Raw genomic sequence first — 18,529 nt, 5'->3', positions numbered from 1 at the left:
GGAGGAGGAAGCGGGGAGGGAGAAGGTGGCAAGCACCCGGAGCCGGCAGCACTCGGCAGTGGCAGAGCTGGCGGTGCTCAGCAGCGGCAGCACATAGCGGCTGTGGCGAGGCCTGTACGCAATGCCCGCAGGGCCCCCCAAAGTGTGAGGCCTGGGGTGGTCACCCTAATTCACCCCAGGGACGGCCCTGTTCATAACCTTCTATTACTCTTAGGGCCAGATAACAATATTCAAAAGTAGACCACTGCAAGCAGGCTGAGTTCAACAAATGAATTCACCTTATGTTGGTGTGAGATACATTGGACAAGGTAAATGTAGAATATTATATGGTCTGAAGCAGTTGGAGAAAGAAAATATACTGATTTCCTTTTAAATCTTCCTAAATGGAGCTGATCTGTAGGAGATAGGGAAATAAAAACTACTCTTTGTTCCTTCCTAAAGATCTGTGTAAAAAGGGATGCTTAATTTAGTAGGATCCAAGTTAGACATCTATATGTTTCAAAAGTTTTTCCTCCCCTTCTTTCATAAAAGAAACTTGTTTACTGCAGAGAGACATATTTATAATAATTTATAAACAGCTAGTTACAGAAGGTTGGGACAAGACCAATGTTTTAAATTGTGTTTACTCTAAACCTAGAAAATATCAACACATTGTGATGGATCCTGAAGACAGATTACTGTGTCAAGCCAACTACTTTCTGCCAGTGCAGACCAAGACAGGAAAGGGAAGGAGAACTGAACAGTATACGACTTATTATTCATTTAGATACTCCCATGAGATTCTCTGGCTATTCCTTGAAGAGCATTTATTGTGGAAGAGATGGAATAGTAGGCTTCCTCTTCCTCCAAAGAGCACCTGCTAATCAGTGTTAGGAGGGAGCTGATCACCACTCAGGAAGCTGCTGCTGCACTACCCCAACTGCCCCAAAAAGGTACTGGTATCTAGGGGCCCCTCTACATGGACAGGTAAAAGTATGATGGGATCTACTGCGCTGTGCACACATTTGTACCTCCCACCATGTCACATGTGCATGGCAGGAGGCACAATTGTGGGATTGCATGTTAGATCCCATCACACCTTATTGCTGGTGCAGCAGAGTCTGATCCTGGGCTCCCCCTAACTGGCAAGAAGCAAGCTCCCACAGCTGGGAGCCTCCTCACCTGAGGGGCTCCTAGCTGCAAAGATGCACCCCCAATACCCCCCATGGCATAGGGCCCCGTGGCACCCCCCAACACACCCCCACGGCATTCTCCCAGCTCCCAGGGTACACAAAACTCCTCAAGACAAGGAGATCACAGCAGCTATAGTCTCTAAGCCCTGGGAGTTTCATGCACCCCCAAGGCTGGAAGATCGCCACAGGGTGCTGCCAGGGACCCAGAATCCATGGCTGCTGGGGTTGAGAGTCCCCTCAGTTGTGGGACTCCCAGTCCTGAGTGGGCCTGGTGCACCCCTGTGGCTGGGAGCCCAGTCAAGCTGACAGGAATCCCAGCTGTGGGGGAGACCCTGCAACACATGCACATTAAAGCGTGATAGCAACCAGCTATAAAGTTAGTACACATTTTTGAGGTCTAACTTTATAGCTGGTTACAGCTTTTTATGGTGTGATAGATGCTTTGCACATGTAGCTGGTCTCAAGGTAATTGTGCAATTAACCAGTTAATTGTATAATACCTATGAAGTGTAGAGGGAGCCCAGCGATTACGAAGTTTGTTAATGTTTGCGGTTTACTTAAGCAGAGCTTCCCAAACTTTGGCTTGATCCTGTTAATTGCTGACTGGTTCCTGTAAAGTGCTGAGCACCCTCAACTCCCACTGAAATCAAAAGAAACCAGAAGTGTTCAGCACCTCACACAACAGTCCAAGTGCGCTAACAGCATCTTATCCACTGGCAGGCTGCTCACAAAAATAAAATACAGGTGCTTGTACTCTACAGTATTAGGAAGCAAAGGAATTGCCACACTGGGACAGCCTACAGGTCCTTCTAGTTCAAAAGCTCATCTCTGACAGTTGCCAGTACCAGTTGCTTCAGAGTAATGAATCTTGCAGGGAGCAGAAGTGGGAAAAACTGCTACCTAGGAAAGTTTCCTTCTAACTGCAGTAGTTAGAGGCTGGCTGAAACCCCAAAGCACAAGGTTTTTATAATCCTTCCGAAGGGAGCTGTATAAATTTACATAGGCACTCATGCCAAAAATGACCCTGACACAGAAACACAATTAAGTGTGTGCTTAACTTTAAGCCCATTAGCAGTCCTTTAAAGTCAATGGGACTATAACTTTCTTAAATTTAAACACGTGCTTAAGTGCTTTGTTGGATCAGGGCCATAGTACACAACAAAATTTGACTTTCTCTTTAAAAAAGAGCTGTGTCTGGGTAAACTATGTCAACTTGCATTTTTACCAATGTATCTAATTTGGGGGAAAAAAAGTTAATAGACATTTACAATTAAGACACATTCTTTAATACTCTAACCAATCCTAACAGTTTACAGTCTGAGAGAAAACAGTGATTAGGTACAAGAGTGACAACAGCACCATGACAAGAGTTCATTTAGTACACACTAATTTCATTAAAGCACCAAAAACGAAGTATGATGCACTCTTATGAAAACTTCCTTCACTATTTGAAAGGAAAGGTGAGCCACTATAATTTATTCATTCAGCAATTTATTTATAAAGAAACTCAGAAATTCTAAACTTTTTTTTCAATTCTAGAAAGTCTGCATGGTAATTGAGGTTTTCCTGTTGAATATTAATGTCTGGTATTTCATAGTGAAGTGCAAGAATTAAAAAAAAATTGAAACATAGATTTTTAAACTTCTGCCTTATCACTTGCTAAACCAATCACACAACTGTACAGTTCTTTAGAACTGTGCTAGAATATGGAAGTGGATGACCTCATCTAAGTCAGACTGTGGATGAAAGAGGTAAAGCTAAATGGAAGCCAATGGAGACTGCTACTAAAAAAATGAGAGCAGGGAGCTGACTGGGAAGTATGCATTGTTTTGGAGGCAGGAAAACATACAGTCTAAATCCTGAATTTGGGCCAGATGCTGATTTTATATTAATTGGGAAAACCCATAGCCACAGGCAGGAATTTTAATAATTTATTTTGCATTCAGTGTTTGATGGAGATAGTAAAAAGAGATGCTATTTTTTCCATTGTGTGGCATGTGTAGTGCACACTTGGCAACATAATGGACCAATATGACTTCCCTGAAGTCAATGAAAATTTTGCTTTGACTAGACTGGGAGCAGGCTCAGACTGATATAAAATCAGGATCAAGCAACAGAGCAGCTTTTGAGTTATGATGTTTTGTAAGTCATCCAACATTTTATAGTTGAATGGTTAAGATTATGATAATTTTGAAAGTTTCCTAAGGTCTTTGATGAAACTCATGGATGACACTGCAGTTTTTATTTTACGCCCCTAGAGTTTTTTCTTGAATGCATAAACAGAAAAGACAGACAGAAAAAAAAAAGAGATGCTTTTGTAAAACACAATTGAGTCCAATTCTCTACTGCTTACCCCCATATGTAGACATTTACACCTGTAAAAAGGTTGAGTAAAATCCTATTCTTATGATTTGGCATGCTTTGCATGCATATAAATGGCCACACAAGCTTTAAGGCAGTGGAGGTCATGCCACCATGAGCCCAATAATAATAAGAGGAAAGAGGTGTGTTCATTAAGGACATATCAGGATGGCTTAGACAGTGAAGTAATGACCTAAATTATTGGTAAGCAAATAGGTTCAAGTAACAGTTGATTCAAACCTTAACTTAACTCAGCCTTGGCTTCTTTTATTTTTATTATTTCTTCCCATGCCTGCAGTTCCTGGTTTGGGTTAAGATAGGAAATGCAAAAATTCTGCAAGAAAAGCTTTTCATGTGATATTTCCCATCCAGCTCTACAGATCCAAGGAGCCTGGATACAGTTTGCAGAAGCATCTATACTTTTGGCTGCTTTTCTGGGTAGAAGATCCAAAGCACTGGCAAATTGCCCATCACTGAACCACCTCATTAGTTTCCAACAGAATGAGATCCATAACCAGAGATTTTACTGACCTCAATGGTAACATATCGAGCAAAATATTTGAACAACTTTTTGTGGAGTGGCTGAAAAAGCAACCGTGATATGCACATTTAAATAAAAGAACTGGTGGCATTTCTGTCAAAATTTCTCAGAAATGCAATGAATAGAAACCTACAATATCTCAACTCATTTTAGATTTAGTAAGTTAAACTCTATACAAACCTAGTGAACAATTATTTTTGTGCTCATTTTGTTGAGAAAACATACCAGTGTTAGCAAACATTCTAAATTTATCCTCCATGTCATTAAAAGAGAAGTCAGTGGAGGTGTCTATTTCTTTAACTTAGTATTAAAAGAAAAGGATGCAAAACCTTGCGGAAGCCTCATTGTGAAGCCTACTGTAACTAAGAAGGCTCACGGGAGAACATTTAAAATAATGATGGGTATCAACTGTCATCACATTCCATAACTAAAAACTTAAAAGGTTGAACCTACATTTTTCTTGGCCTTACTTTACAAGCAGTCATTTTTTTATTTTGCTAATAAAAAAAGCTTTTGAACATTCCCCCTCTATGTAAATGCAGGACACCAGCCGTGGTATACCACAGCGGCAGAGGTATTTGTCTTCCACAAGCTGGTTTGGCATATCCTTCATTTGTGGCTTTTGAAACGTAGCTGCATTTATTCCCTTATTCATTATCAACTAAAATATCACCCAAAGGCACAAAAGATAGTTGTAATAAAAGGATGAAGTAGGAGCTGAGATTTCATGTTGAGATTTTAGTTTGGATGACAAGAGAATAAATAAAATCAAGTGATGGCAGCATACCAAGAAAACCGTAAGCCCCATGCTGCCCAGAGATAGGCTCGAAGTTGTCATACTGTGAGGTGTGTAAATGACACAAGCAAAGTTAAACAGATGCCAAAGCAGGAGGGAATTACTGTTGCAGCTCTCACTGGGGGATGTAACAACCTTGTGTTACAGTTTCTCTTTAGACCCTATGCTCTGATCTACAAAAGCTTACTCCGCTGGAAGAAACAAGGTCAGATTGAATACAAGATTCAAAAGGAGCTGTGACAAATTGTTCCAATTGCAAAGTACTGTCTGTGTGACAACAGGGCAAGCTTAGAAAAAAAAGGAAGGCAGCCATCCCATTTTGCTGGATAATGGAGTCTGAATAAGAGTAAAGACTGAAAACAGTTTGAACTCTTATTCTACTGTTACAAAGTAGTACTACAGATGGTCCTTTCATTCAAACAAAGAAGTCAGATGGGAACTGGTTTACTACATTTTTATTTTTATGTCATTTTATATTAATTTCATAGTTATTGCTTGAGTTCTCCTTAGAATCACAGAATCATAGAAAATTAGGGCTGGAAGGGACCTCAGGAGGTCATCTAGTCCAACCCCTGCTCAAAGCAGGACCAACCCCAACTAGATCATCCCAGCCAAAGCTTTGTCTAGCCAAGTCTTAAAAACCTCCAAGGATGGAGAGTCCACAACCTCTCTGGGTAACCTGTTCTAGTGTTTTACTGGCCTCCTAGTGAGAAAATTCTTCCTAATATATAACTCAGGGGTGAGCCAAATACAGCCCATGAGACCGATTCGGCCCACCAGGCCATTCTGTCTGGCCCACAGGGCACCTAAAAAATTTAAAAGATTAATATTTATCTGCTCCTCACTGCCTGTCAAAGATGACAGGAGCCAGGAGCAACAGGACCCAGGGGAAGCCAGGAAGACTCACCAGCAGGGTCAGCTCGGCCCCGCTTCTCCAAACCCCTCCCACCAACCCAAACCGGAAATCTCTACCTGCTGCAGTTTTCCCTGCATGCAGCCAGCTGCTCCAGCGCCATGTGGCCCCCAGCTGCATTGTCTGACCTCAGGGGCCATGCCAGTACCCTGGGGCCAGGATCAGGAGGGGGACGGGTGTGTGCAAGTATAGTGAGACAGGCACACACTGTGTGTGCATCTGTCTGCAGTGAGGGAGGGAGAGACAATGTGTGTCTGTGTCTGTTTCTGTGCATTTGTGTGTGTTCGTGCAATGAGGGATGGGGAAAGAGAAAGAGAGAGCAATGAGGGAAGGAGAGAGAGAGAGTGTGTGTTCATAGGGTGAGTCCCACAAGCACTCCCCACTATTCACATGCACCTACATCCCCCCTTGCACTGCCATACATGCAGACCCGCATACGCACACCCCAGCCACCCTCCCTCCCCACACAGCCGTCTACAAGCTTCATACCCACCCACACCCCACATATCCACACACACACCCACATGCTTCCTCACCCCATACCTATCCACCCTCCCCCACATACCCACACAGCCCCCCACAAAACTATACCCACTCCCATACCCCCCACACTATACAAAAGTAAAACTTCATTTTAAGCTGTTGTGCAATCACCTCTGTGTACACTACACAAACACATGTAAATCAGGAAAAAAATATTTTTTGAAATCAAATTAATGAATGTTGTACATGTTCATTTTTTAGAATAAAATTTGGTATTTTTCTGGTTTTGAGCTGGCAAAACCCCTTACTGAAAGGAGTATTTCTGGGAGCAAGGGGAGGACTTCTGGTGGCAAAGGGTGGGGGTTAGAGGGAGGGACTTCTGGTCCCAAGATGGCGACCAGAGGGCGGGGCACCTGTCAAGGGGCAGTGCTCCCCATGTGGCCCTTGACAGCTTGCCAAAACTCGGTAAGCAACCCTCCGCCTGAAACAATTGCCCGCTCCTGATCTATCCTCAAATTCTCTTGCTGCAACTTGAGACTGTTGCTCCTGTTCTTACCAGCCAGCCTCCTCAGAAGATAAGGTAAGAGCAGGCTCAGTCTTGGGGTAATGGCAGGAGATGAACAGTACACGTGTTGAAGCAGTACACTTGGTTGTAGGGAATAACAAATTGCCCAAAGTATGATAGCTGGGGAAAAAGGATGGTGGACGTGAAGGACCATGGTACATGCCTGGAGGAGCCTTTTAGAATTGGCTGAAAATGTTCGTGGTTCAAAAACAGTAAAGTCATGACTAAAAAGCAGTGAGACTTAGGTCTCCAGGGTGGGAACAAAAATACCTCGGGGAGGAGAAGCAAATGCAGGAAACAGGAATTTTGACAGGACATGCAATGAATCCCCAGCCAAATATGTGGTTACCTTCACACTCAGTGGGACTTGAAAGATACAGGATCAGGGTAGTAGATCAGCCATTTTAAGGTGGTTACAAGTATCTGGTTTATTTGTCAGCTGAGGATAAAAACGACCCCAACTAATGTTCATCTATGCAAACACTCAGACTGGGATGCCTTTTTCCCCTTAGCTTATCTTTTATTTGTTCTGTTGGGATGCCACTGGAAGATACCCAAGGACCTACAGAGTAAATTAGCTGTCTTTTCCACTGGAACACACACCACAGTTGATTTCCTATGGCCAAAAATATTTCATTCTAAATTCAGGCTGAATCTTCTTTAGAGATGGATTTCACATCCTTTCATTTACAAAGGCAGACACTCAACAGGCTTATTCAACTGGCATTATTCTCAACAATAATATTTCACACTGAGACATCATCTCTCCTATCCTGCTTACATTCAGGGATACTAATTTAGAGGTCAAGAAAGCCATTTGTAAGTAGACTGACACTTGACCACAGGTGCTAGTCAGTGAAAAGTTTATAAGGACAGCCAGCAAAATTGTGCAAGGAACACCTGCTTGGCAAGAAATTTTATCTCTGTGGTGAAGGTGTGAAGTGCTTTATTGCTCATAACTAGACAGATGAAGAAAAATAAAAAGCCAACTGAAAGGTACAATGGAGTGAATTTGGAATAACTCCATTGAGCTCATAAGAGTCTCTTCAGTTGCACATTACTGTAAATCAGAGCAGAAACTAGACAAACAACCTACTGTGACACATCTAGGAAACTAGGGCAACCAAAAAAGAGGACACTTGTTGGAGGGGGGTGGAGGGAGAGGAAGGAATATGATTGTGGGGGGAGCAGTGATATGCCCATGCCCTGCCTCTGCCTCTCATCCCCAAGCCATAGCACCCTCCCCACCGCCCTGCTGCTGCTCCTCCCTCCTGACCCATGGTACCCTGTCCCCCAGACAAAGCTGGTGCCCCTCACTCCCAACCCACCACCCTTGTCCCTGCTGCTACCCCTCACTCCTGACCTGCAGCCCCCTCGCACTGCCTGTGCCCCTTGCTCCCAACCTGCCGCCCCCATCCCTGCTGCTTCCCCTCACTCCCAACCTGCAGCCCCCTACTTCTCCCAGCCCTGCCAGTGCCCCCCACTCCTGATCTCCAGCCCTTTGCTCCCCCCCCCAGCCCTGCAGCTCTCCCAGCTGTCCCAGACCTGAGAGCACAGGAGTCACTGGCTTAGCCACGCAGCTCCCTGCTGCCCCTGTAGGGACCTCCCTGCTCCCTTCCCTCACTGAAAGGGCAGGAGCCCCCCTGCCTCTCCCACCCTGCTGCAACCCCAGCACCTAGACAGGTTCCCCCAGTGCCAGCAGGTACCTACCCCGCTCACACATCCATCCCCTCCACACACCCCTGCCACACACACATGCCCTCCCCTCCTGCCCACAGTCTCCAGTCACTCCCCAAGCCCTTGCCCTCCAGTCGCTGCAGCCACAGACTTACCTGCATCTAGCTGCCAGGGATGCTCCCACCACCCTACCTGGCTGCATGCTGGCCACGTGCACGTACATGCACAAATACACATGATGCCCTCTGCCTTCAATCACCCTGCCTCTGCTCCACCAGCACCAAACAGCTCCTTGAAAGGGCAAGCCACAAAGTGCTGGGAAAAACTTCAATGCTGAGCAGAACAAAATCCCAGACATTTGTTGAAATTTTAAAAAACTGCCTGCACAGAGATGGGAAGACCCAAAAGGAAGACATATGGTAACCGTAAAGAAACCCATGTAACAACCTCCAGGTTGCAGGAGTGGCAATCAGGCTCCGGGAGCAGCGAGAGACGCGCTGGTGCAAGCCTGGTGTGCCCCCGCTCCCTGAAGCCCCTCCAGTGACCCCCAGCAGCTGCAGACCACCCCGCCGAAGCACAGCTGGAGGTAAGCAGAGCCCGTGCTGGGAGGGGGTTAACCCCCAGGCAGTGGAGAGGAGGTGGCTGAGTGGGGCTGAGGAGGGTCTCACCCCGCCCCGGCTCCTACTTGACTCAGCCCCACAGGGAGAGAGTAGGTGAAGGGGAGAGGGTACCTACCGGTCCCTCTCTGGTGGGGCAGGGTCCCCTAAATCCTGGGTAGGATCCCCCCAGCCCAGGAGCAGTGTAGTTCCGACGGCAGGCCCACTGCACATGCACGCAGTTTAAAAGGGCCTGCCAAAGCAAAAAAAATCCCAGTTGGGCTCCAAGAGTGGTGAGAGATGCACCAGTGCAAGACAACTGCGCCCCCACTCCCCGAAGCCGCCAGTGACCCCCAGCAGCTGTGGAGCACCCTGCTGACCCCCAGCACAGCTGGAGGTAAGCAGAGCCCGTGCTGGGAGGGGGTTAACCCCCAGGCAGTGGAGAGGAGGTGGCTGAGTGGGGCTGAGGAGGGTCTCACCCCGCCCCGGCTCCTACTTCGCCCAGCCCCCCAGGGAGCCATGCGACTGGAGCCTCACAAACAGGCCGCACAAACAGGCACACTGGTCTGCCCGGCGCATGAGTTACTGCAGAGCTTGGGCAGGAGGGTGAACGGGAGGGCCCGAGGCCCTGCCTGTGTGCCCTAGGGAAGGCAGTCCCAGCCACAGCCAGCCTCCCAGCGGCACCATGCAGAAGGGCACACATCACAACCCGAGGGTCCCCTCGGGGTCTGCAGCCCCCCCACTCTGGTGCCTCAGAGGCCTCCACCCAGACAGAGCCCATGGGTCTGGGCTCCATGCAGACAGAGCCCCTGGCTCTTGGCTGCGGGGGCTGCCTGGCACTTTTTCAGGCTCTGGGGTCTGGGAGCATGACCACCTCCCCTTGTGAGGTTTGCTCCTTTTTGGGGTCTTTGGCGCGTTGGCTTGAGGAGCTCCAGGCCACAGTCCAGAGACTGCGTACCATCATGGATGGTGAGCGGGAGATAGACTCCTACTGCCAGGCCCTTCACCCCCTGGAGGCAGTGGGTAGACCAAAGTCTCCTTCCAGGACAAGGGAGGACTTGAGGACTTCCCATTCTGTCCAGCCAAAGGGATGAACCAAGGTGGGCAAGGGCCCCAAGGCCCACCACACCAAGGTCCCTGCCCCACTGGAGCTTTGCAACAGGTATGAACCTCTTGCAGCCCCAGCAGAGCCTGCCAAGCTGCCAGCTCCTGCAGACAACACAGGCTCAACTGTAGCTACTGCCCCTGCTCTCCCTAAGACAAAACGCGAAATGTTTGTCATGAGAGACTCCATCCTGAGGGGGATGGAGTCTCTCATGACAAGCATAATCTGCCACCCTGACCCCTTAGCCCAGGAAGTCTGCTGCTCCCCAGGAGCCCGTATCCAAGACATTGCGGAGAGGATCCCTGAACTCCTCCAGCCCACTGACCACTACCCTATGCTTCTTATCCAAGTGGGCACAAATGACACAGCTCTGAGTGCTCCCAGCCAGGTCATGAAGTGCTACAAGGATTTGGGAGCGGGGCTTAAGGGGTTGGGGGTGCAGGTGGTGTTTTGCTCGATCCTCGTGGTTTTGGGCTATGGGCTGAGGAGGGAGAGGAGGATTGAGGTAGTGAACCAAATACTGTGGCGCTGGTGTCATCAGGAAGGCTTCGGCTTCCATGACCACAGTCAGCTCTTTGGTGAGAGAGGCAGTGAGCTGCTGGGAAAGGATGGCCTCCACGTCTCTCCGCTGGGGAGGAGGCTCTTCTCAGCCAGACTGGCTGACCTGCTCCACTGGGCTTTAAACTAAGCCTGCCGGGGGCCGGGGGCCGGGGACTACCGCCACTGCTGGCCCACGAAGCAACCCTTGCAAAGCCAGCAGGCCAAGGCACTTCAGGGAGCCCACCCCTGCCCCAGCCCTGGAACAATCTGTAGGCAAGGCAAGGGCCCCAAAGGGGACACTTGTGTTCCTGTACACAAATGCCAGTAGCTTGGGGAATAAACAGGAGGAACTTGTCCTCCTGCTTAACACAAATAATTACGATGTCATAGGGATAACAGAGACCTGGTGGGACTCTGCCCATGATTGGACCATGGGTATAGATGGCCATACCCTTTACTGAAGAGATTGAGTGGATAAAAGGGGCGGGGGTGTAGCTCTCTATGTTAAGGAGAGCTAAGCATCCCTGCAAGCCGACATTGGCACCCAGGGTAGATGACTGGAGACCCTCTGGGTTAAAATCCGTGGGGAACATGGCACAGGGGACACAATGGTAGGAGTCTACTACAGACCTCCCACCCAGAATCAAGAGCTTGACCAGGAGTTCACCAAGGAATTGGCTGAGGCCGCAAGCTCCCGGTCCATGGTTGTCATGGGAGACTTCAACTACCCAGACATCTCGTGGGAAGAGAGCTCAGCCAAATCCGAATGGTCGCAAAGCTTCTTCACATGAGTGGATGAGCTCTATCTGGCACAAGAAGTCTATGGGCCAACAAGAGGTAAAGCACTGCTCGACCTGGTACTGGCAACTGGGGACAACCTAATCAGCAACCTAACAATTGAAGGGAAGCTGGGTGACAGTGACCACGAGCTTATCACCTTCACCATCCACTGTAAAGCTGGCAAGTCAGTCAGCAATACAGAAGTCCTCGACTTCAGGAAAGCTGACTCTGAAAAGCTCAGGAGGCTTGTCGGTGAGGCCCTAATGGACTATGACCCAAAGGGGAGGGGAGTTCAAGGGAGCAATCCTGGATGTGCAAGCAAAGTCTATTCCGTCTCGGAGGAAAGGCAGAAAAAGAGCACAGCAGACCTCTTGGCTCTGCAGGGAACTAGCGGATCTCCTGCGCCTAAAAAGAAAGACCTACAAAGGATAGAGGACTGGATCCACCACCAAGGAGGAATACTCTGTGCTGGTCCGGACCTGCAGAGAGTGAACCAGGAAAGCCAAGCCTGCGACGGAACTCCAACTGGCTACATCTATCAAGGACAATAAAAAATCCTTTTTTAGATATGTGGGGAGCTGGAGGAAAAGCAAGGGCAACATTGGACCCCTGCTAAACCAGATGGGACAGCTGACAGCCAATGCCCAGGAAAAAGCCAACTTGCTAAATGGGTACTTTGTGTCAGTCTTTCACCAGCCCCATGGGACGCCCCTGCCCATTACAGGATAGGGAGGCCTGGGTGAGGGAGATTCCTTGCCCTCCATCAATGCTGACCTCGTGAAGGAACACCTTGAGAGGCTGGACACCTTCAAGTCAGCCGGCCCTGACATGTAGTGCCCGAAGACTGGAAGGAGGCCAATGTGGTGCCTATCTTCAAGAAAGGGAGGAAAGTAGATCCAGCAAACTACAGGCCCATTAGCCTGACTTCTATCCTGGGGAAGGTCTTAGAAAAGTTTATTAAAGAGGCCATCCTTAATGGACTGGCCGACGCCAACATCCTGAGGGATAGCCAGCACGGGTTTGTTGCAGTAGGTCTTGCTTGACCAATCTCGTTTCCTTTTACGACCAGGTGACCTATCACCTGGACAAGGGAGAGGAGATTGATGTTGTATGTCTTGACTTTAAAAAAGCCTTCGATCTGGTATCCCATGATCGCCTCTTGGAGAAACTGGCTAACTGCAGCCTCGATCTCACCATGATCCACTGGCTGGGGAATTGGCTCCGTGGTCGGGCCCAGAGGGTAGTGGTTGATGGAAGTCAATCGTCATGGTGTGCTGTGACCAGTGGGGTCCCTCAAGGCTCTGTCCTTGGACCTATATTATTCAACTTCTTCATTAATGATGTGGACACCGGAGTCAGAACCAGACTGGCCAAGTTTGCTGATGACACCAAACTTTGGGGTAAAGCATCCACACCTGAGGACAGGAGGGAGATCCAGGCTGACCTTGATAGGCTCAAAAAAATGGGTGGACAAGAACCCAATGGTGTTTAACACCGAAAAATGCAAGGTTCTCCACCTTGGAAAGAAAAACCTGCAGCATGCTTATAGGTTTGGCAGTGCTATGCTGTCTAGCACTACGGATGAAAGGGACTTGGGGGCATGATTGACCACAAGATGAATATGAGCCTTTGATGTCATGCTGCTGCTACTAAAGCGAGCAAAAAGCTGGCTTGCATCCATAGATGCTTCTCAAGCAAATCCCAGGACGTTATTCTCCCCTTGTACTTGGCCTTGGTGAGGCCACAGCTGGAGTACTGCGTCCAGTTATGGGCTCCACAATTCAAAAAGGATGTGGAGAAGCTTGAAAGAATCCAGAGAAGAGCCACACGCATGATCAGAGGTCAGGAAAACAGACCTTATGATGAGAGGCTGAGAGGTATGGGACTCTTCAGCCTGGAAAAGTGCAGGCTCAGGAGTGATCTGATGGCTGCCTATAAGTTTATAAGGGGTGTTCACCAGGATCTTGGGGAATGTCTGTTCACCAGAGTACCTCAAGGGATGACAAGGTCGAATGGTCACAAACTCCTCCAAGACCGTTTCAGGCTGGACATAAGAAAGAACTTCTTTACTGTCCAAGCCCCCAAGGTCTGGAACAGCCTGCCACGGGAGGTGGTTCAAGCACCTACTTTGAATGCCTTCGAGAGAAAGTTGGATGTTTATCCGGCTGGGTTCCTATGATCCCTCCTGACTTCCTGCCCCTGGGGCAGGGGGCTGGACTCTATGATCTTCCGAGGTCCCTTCCAACCCTAATGTCTATGAAATCTATGAAACCTTGAAGAGTTAATATATGAGATTTAAATATGCAAGCTCTCTTTCTCTCTCTTACACACTTATTATATATGGTATATAGAAAATAGTTAAGCAGTGCCCACTAACACTCTATGTAGAAGTTATTCTGCGGATGCTGGGGGTTTTTTAATCAGAGATATGAACTCCCAATAGGAGAGAGGATATAAGGAGCACAATCTGGATAACATCTTTTGAGTTACTTTAAAACAATTCTCCCAAATTTTTTAGGATGGTGTGGGATATAGATCGATCGATCAATATATTTGGGGGGGGTGGGTGCTTGTACGTGCGCAGAGATGTGCATTTTTCTCTTTCTCTGCGCACTCTAGCCCTTAATCTTCCCCTGAAAATGCTCCTCTACATCACAGAGAGAAAGAGAAGTAGTGGCAGAAAATGGACTACATTTGCTTTACATCAGCTGAGGATTCTCCCACAATAGCTGTCTTAAGGCTTAATTAAAGCCCTTTGGCACGGCTCCATTGATATGAATGTATTAACAGAGCCACTGGCCCAGTCCACATATGCTATATGACTCAGGACACATCTGGGCTGTTGAGGTGTAAGACCAGGAATAACTGTCCAAAACCAAGGTAAGAGGGTCAAATACTAGAAAAATTTGAAAGACAATAAGCCTTTCAAGCCATTTTTTTCCACCCAAGAGATAAAGAACTTACGTTGGCTCTTCTGATATGGTTCTGGTCTCCTCCATTTCTTGTGCTTGTTTTAACCATGGTAGTTTAGCCTCTACAGGATTTTTTTCTGGTAGGGAAAAATATATAATTAATTCCATCAAACTTATGAAAATTTAAAACATCATACGATGAGTAGAGGTCTCTCATCAAGTGGTGTGCAAACTACGCCAAGGGCAATCTTGGCAATGTTTTATTTTGTCTCTGGGTTGTATCAATAGCAGTGTCACTTGAAAATCAGAAGAAGTGATTGATTCTCCACTCTGTTTAGCACTGATGAAGCCTCACCTGGACTACCATATACAGTTTTGGGCCTTCAAGATACCCACCTTCTGAGGTAATGGGCTGATATTACCAACTCCCCGTAAAGGGCTTGAAGAGGAGTGAAAAGGTTCACCATCCTAATAAATGTGTTCGTTTTATTGTGCATATAAGATGGATTTGAACTAAAGAGCTGGTTGTCAAACACACTATTTACTGAGTACCTTATCTATCCACTCCTTTCAATTTACTTAAAACAATCAAATTGCAAAGAAGTGTATCTAAGCTCCTCTTGTTCTGTGTAGACATACAGTACCGTTGTAGAGAGTTCTTTTCCTTGAGCCAGATTGTCAGCAGCATAGCTCCACTTATATTAACGAAGCTTTGATGGTTTACGCCAGCTGAGAATCTACCCCTCCTATTCTATGTAGATCTCCTAAAATTCCAGAATATATCAGGGCCAACATCTGCTCTAGGTTCCAGAGATTCTGTGGCATTTCATTCTGGATGGCGATATGTCTCAGGAACTTCCTGAAACTTCAAAACATCCTTTAAGCAACTCATTGGATTTCAATAGCATTTATCTACATCTGACTTTCATTTTTACTGTTCAAATGATAATGATGAGCTGTGAATACTCCCAGTAAAACCGTTCAAATGACAAGGCAATGAGCATCTCCAGCTGCAAGTTTCAGAGGGACAGAGAAGAATACCTATTTCTAATAATGATGAGACAAGAATAGAATAGGAGGTAAAGCTTTTAATCTCTTTCCTTTTGCTCTTTTCCTTTTTTCTTCCATTCATCTATAGTCTATCCCTCCATTCATTCTTTTAAAAATACATTTTGGAACCCATGTCATTAAGGGTATTTTTTAAAAAACAAAAAGTGAAAAGAGAGAAGGGAAGGAAATCAGTATGGCTGCTATTCAGGAATTTCTGTGGTGAATTGAGAATTTCATTGCAATTCCTGAGGAAACAAGAAAAGAAGGGCCCTGGTTATACATACCACAAGCTCTCAAAATATATTATTGGTTGTTGAAAAATTCCCCCAGCTCTTAACGTATTGCTTCTAGATTTTCCAGTTTAACTAAATTACATATTTTAATTTAATTAGGTTGTTATTTTCATTATTCTGTATCCATGTTATCACCAAGAAATATCAGCAGGACACCTTTCTTAGCACTAATAACTACAGCATTTCCTTTTGACAAGATTGGAATGAGTCCTAGTAAATTCCAGCTTCTGGCATTTCTGGAAGAGGCTACCAGGGACTTTTTAATTCCGTTAACAAAAATGTAAAACAATAACAGACTCTGACAAAATTCCAGTTACCTCTTGGCTTGTAACACGGTATTGGCACAATACACTCTTCTTTTATGTGCAGTTTAAGTTGTGGATTACAGCCGCCGACGTGCTGTCCACGATGGTCAATACACAATACTACTCGGTAACGTAACCCTTGGCCACATGTCACTGTGCACTAAGAGAGACAATACAACTATCTCACTATGTAAGCAAATGAGATATTACTAATAAAGGTGAATGATGCACCAACATCAAAGACTAGGGGGAAAGGAAGCCACCCTGGATTCTACAAGGCTTATCTACATGACTACAATCTGAGATGGAATTGGAAATCTAGATATAATAGACCCTCTCACATTGTTTCATAATTTTAGTTTTAAGGTGGGGTCAGAAACACCATGAAAATTGTTCCTCTCACAGTACTTCAGTAATTTCACTTGGATAAATTAATGAAACATAAAAGTATTGAGCTATATGACCATATCAGATAACTAGAGCCAAGATAAATTGGCTCTGTATTCCTGTTATTATAATAAAAAGTAAAAGGAAGGCTGGAAAATCAAACTTACAGATATCCCTCAGTCCCAAGACAACCATGCTTTGGTTTATTAACTGCAGTGAAGGATTACATCTATCAAGAAGCAGGAGACAAAAAACCTAATTTTCAAGAGTGTCAGCTCTGGTTCTAATTTTTTATCCATATAAAAATTTAGGGAAACTCTGCAAGTGCAAATAACCAACCATTCATTTTACTATATCTAATTTCATGGTTACAAATGTGTCTCTGATTTTTTTTTCTGGTAACTGAGTTTGTGATTATATGTATGGTTTTACAAAATTAGAAGATGCCTTAAAAATAGGTCCAAGTTACTTTTCAACTTACCTGAGACCATTCCATAGCTACCCACTTGGGGCAATCAAATAGGTTGCATGTTTGAATGACCTTAGGTTTGGGGGCATACATGCATTTCCATTCCTCAACCTGCAATATTTCTCCATGTATGGTCTCTTCCACACAAACAAAGCTTCTCCTCTGAATTCCACCTCCACAGGAAACAGAACATGCAGTCCAAGGATTATGTTCCCACCTACAATAAACAAGTACATGAAAAATAAGGTCACTTTTTATTCTTTTGGAATCTATTAAGTGTACCAAAATACTGGCCCCAAGCTTATGGTCACTGAAGTCAATGGGTATTTTGTTGTTGACTTCAGGGGCGATGGATAGGGGGTGCATGTGCACCCCCTAAGTGTGGCAGTGCACCGCCTACAAAAAGGCACTGCCAACACTGTCGGTGGCACCTGTGGGCAGTCTGCGATTGCTGCTGGCCACTGCCGACACCGCCGGCAGCGCCTGCAGGTGGTTGCCACACCTCCCTGCTCCCGACAGCGCCGGTGGTGTCTGCGGTAGCTCCATGCTTATTGCCGCCGTGCTTCCACCACCACACTCCTGCTGCCACCAGACCCGTCTTGCCCCCCCAGATGCCAGGGGCACATGTCATTTATCATTGATTTTATAAGGAAGTAGAATCAGGACTATTATTTGAGAGTAGGGGCAAGCATATGCATTGGCTTCAAAATGGGATGGAAAGCTGTTGCTCAGGAGTGTTGTAATTAGTACCTTGCCATGAGCCTGGTGCAATCATGACATAAATCACTTTAACAGCGACCCTGGGTGAAGCAGGGTTAAAACTGGAGTGGTTTTCTATACTTGTAGAATCATGCAGACAAAACAGCCAACCGCTTTCCAGGTCGCCCTTCCTTACAAGCTAAGTATAAAGTCAAAATGCCTGAGGCTGAACTGATTCAGTCATCGCAGGTTAATCTAATCTGCAAAGATTGAACCAATAAGCAAATGAACAAACATTCACTTTTGATTCAGGAAATGCAGGTACATGCCTGCAGTGGCTCAAACCAGAAGCTGGGGGGTACTAAAGCACAACTCTCTAGCATGTAGCCAGCACCAGCTGTGTGTTCACTTCCTCTTCCTGCTGCCCCTGAGGTCTCTAGGATGTGCAGTCCAGAATCACAGCAGCAAGACTCTGTAGGTTTTCTCATCCCTATCTCTTCCAGCTTCCAGGTGTCTACCCCCTACTCTGGCCCCAGACCCCAGCAGGGGCTTGCCTGGGGAGCGGGGAGCAGTGAGCCAGCCCTCACTGCTCCAGCTACGGAGTAGAGGGACAGGGGCAGCCCTGCTCTCTGGAGCACAGAGCACAGCCCAGCCCAGGGCTGTAAAATGCTGGGGGACTCTGATTTAACTTGAACCAGGAAGGGGTCTGGGACAGACGTTTCATAAACCAGTTTGACCTAAATCAGTTTTGTCACAACCCAAAGGTGTGATTTTGTTTTGTGTGCGCTTTGGCACCACTGAATTATTTTCCCGCCAATTTGTAGCTTTCTTTGCAGTGTGCATTTCTTCTTTGCAGCACAGAAATGCACTTTGCAAAGAGTTCCC

The 18,529-nt window shown here is 46.5% G+C and overlaps 1 protein-coding gene across 2 annotated transcripts in view; it reads right to left on the bottom strand.

Moving 5' to 3' along the window:
* The window catches only part of LOC112551336 (ADAMTS-like protein 3), a 276,557-nt gene that overhangs the window by 1,053 nt on the left and 256,975 nt on the right, over window positions 1-18,529 (bottom strand). The window contains exons 13-15 of one of the 2 annotated variants that reach the window (XM_025211794.1): window positions 16,958-17,162; window positions 16,102-16,249; window positions 14,490-14,578 (exon numbers count right to left, since the gene is read on the bottom strand). In XM_025211794.1, coding sequence (XP_025067579.1) covers window positions 14,490-14,578; window positions 16,102-16,249; window positions 16,958-17,162 — 442 coding nt within the window. Of the gene's footprint in view, window positions 1-14,489; window positions 14,579-16,101; window positions 16,250-16,957; window positions 17,163-18,529 lie in introns of those variants that run through there. The other variant, XR_003095629.1, reaches the window with a different exon arrangement.

Source organism: Alligator sinensis, unplaced genomic scaffold, assembly GCF_000455745.1.
Source record: "Alligator sinensis unplaced genomic scaffold, ASM45574v1 scaffold259_1, whole genome shotgun sequence".
Classification (NCBI taxonomy): domain Eukaryota; kingdom Metazoa; phylum Chordata; order Crocodylia; family Alligatoridae; genus Alligator; species Alligator sinensis.
This window is presented reverse-complemented; position numbering and strand designations above follow the sequence as displayed.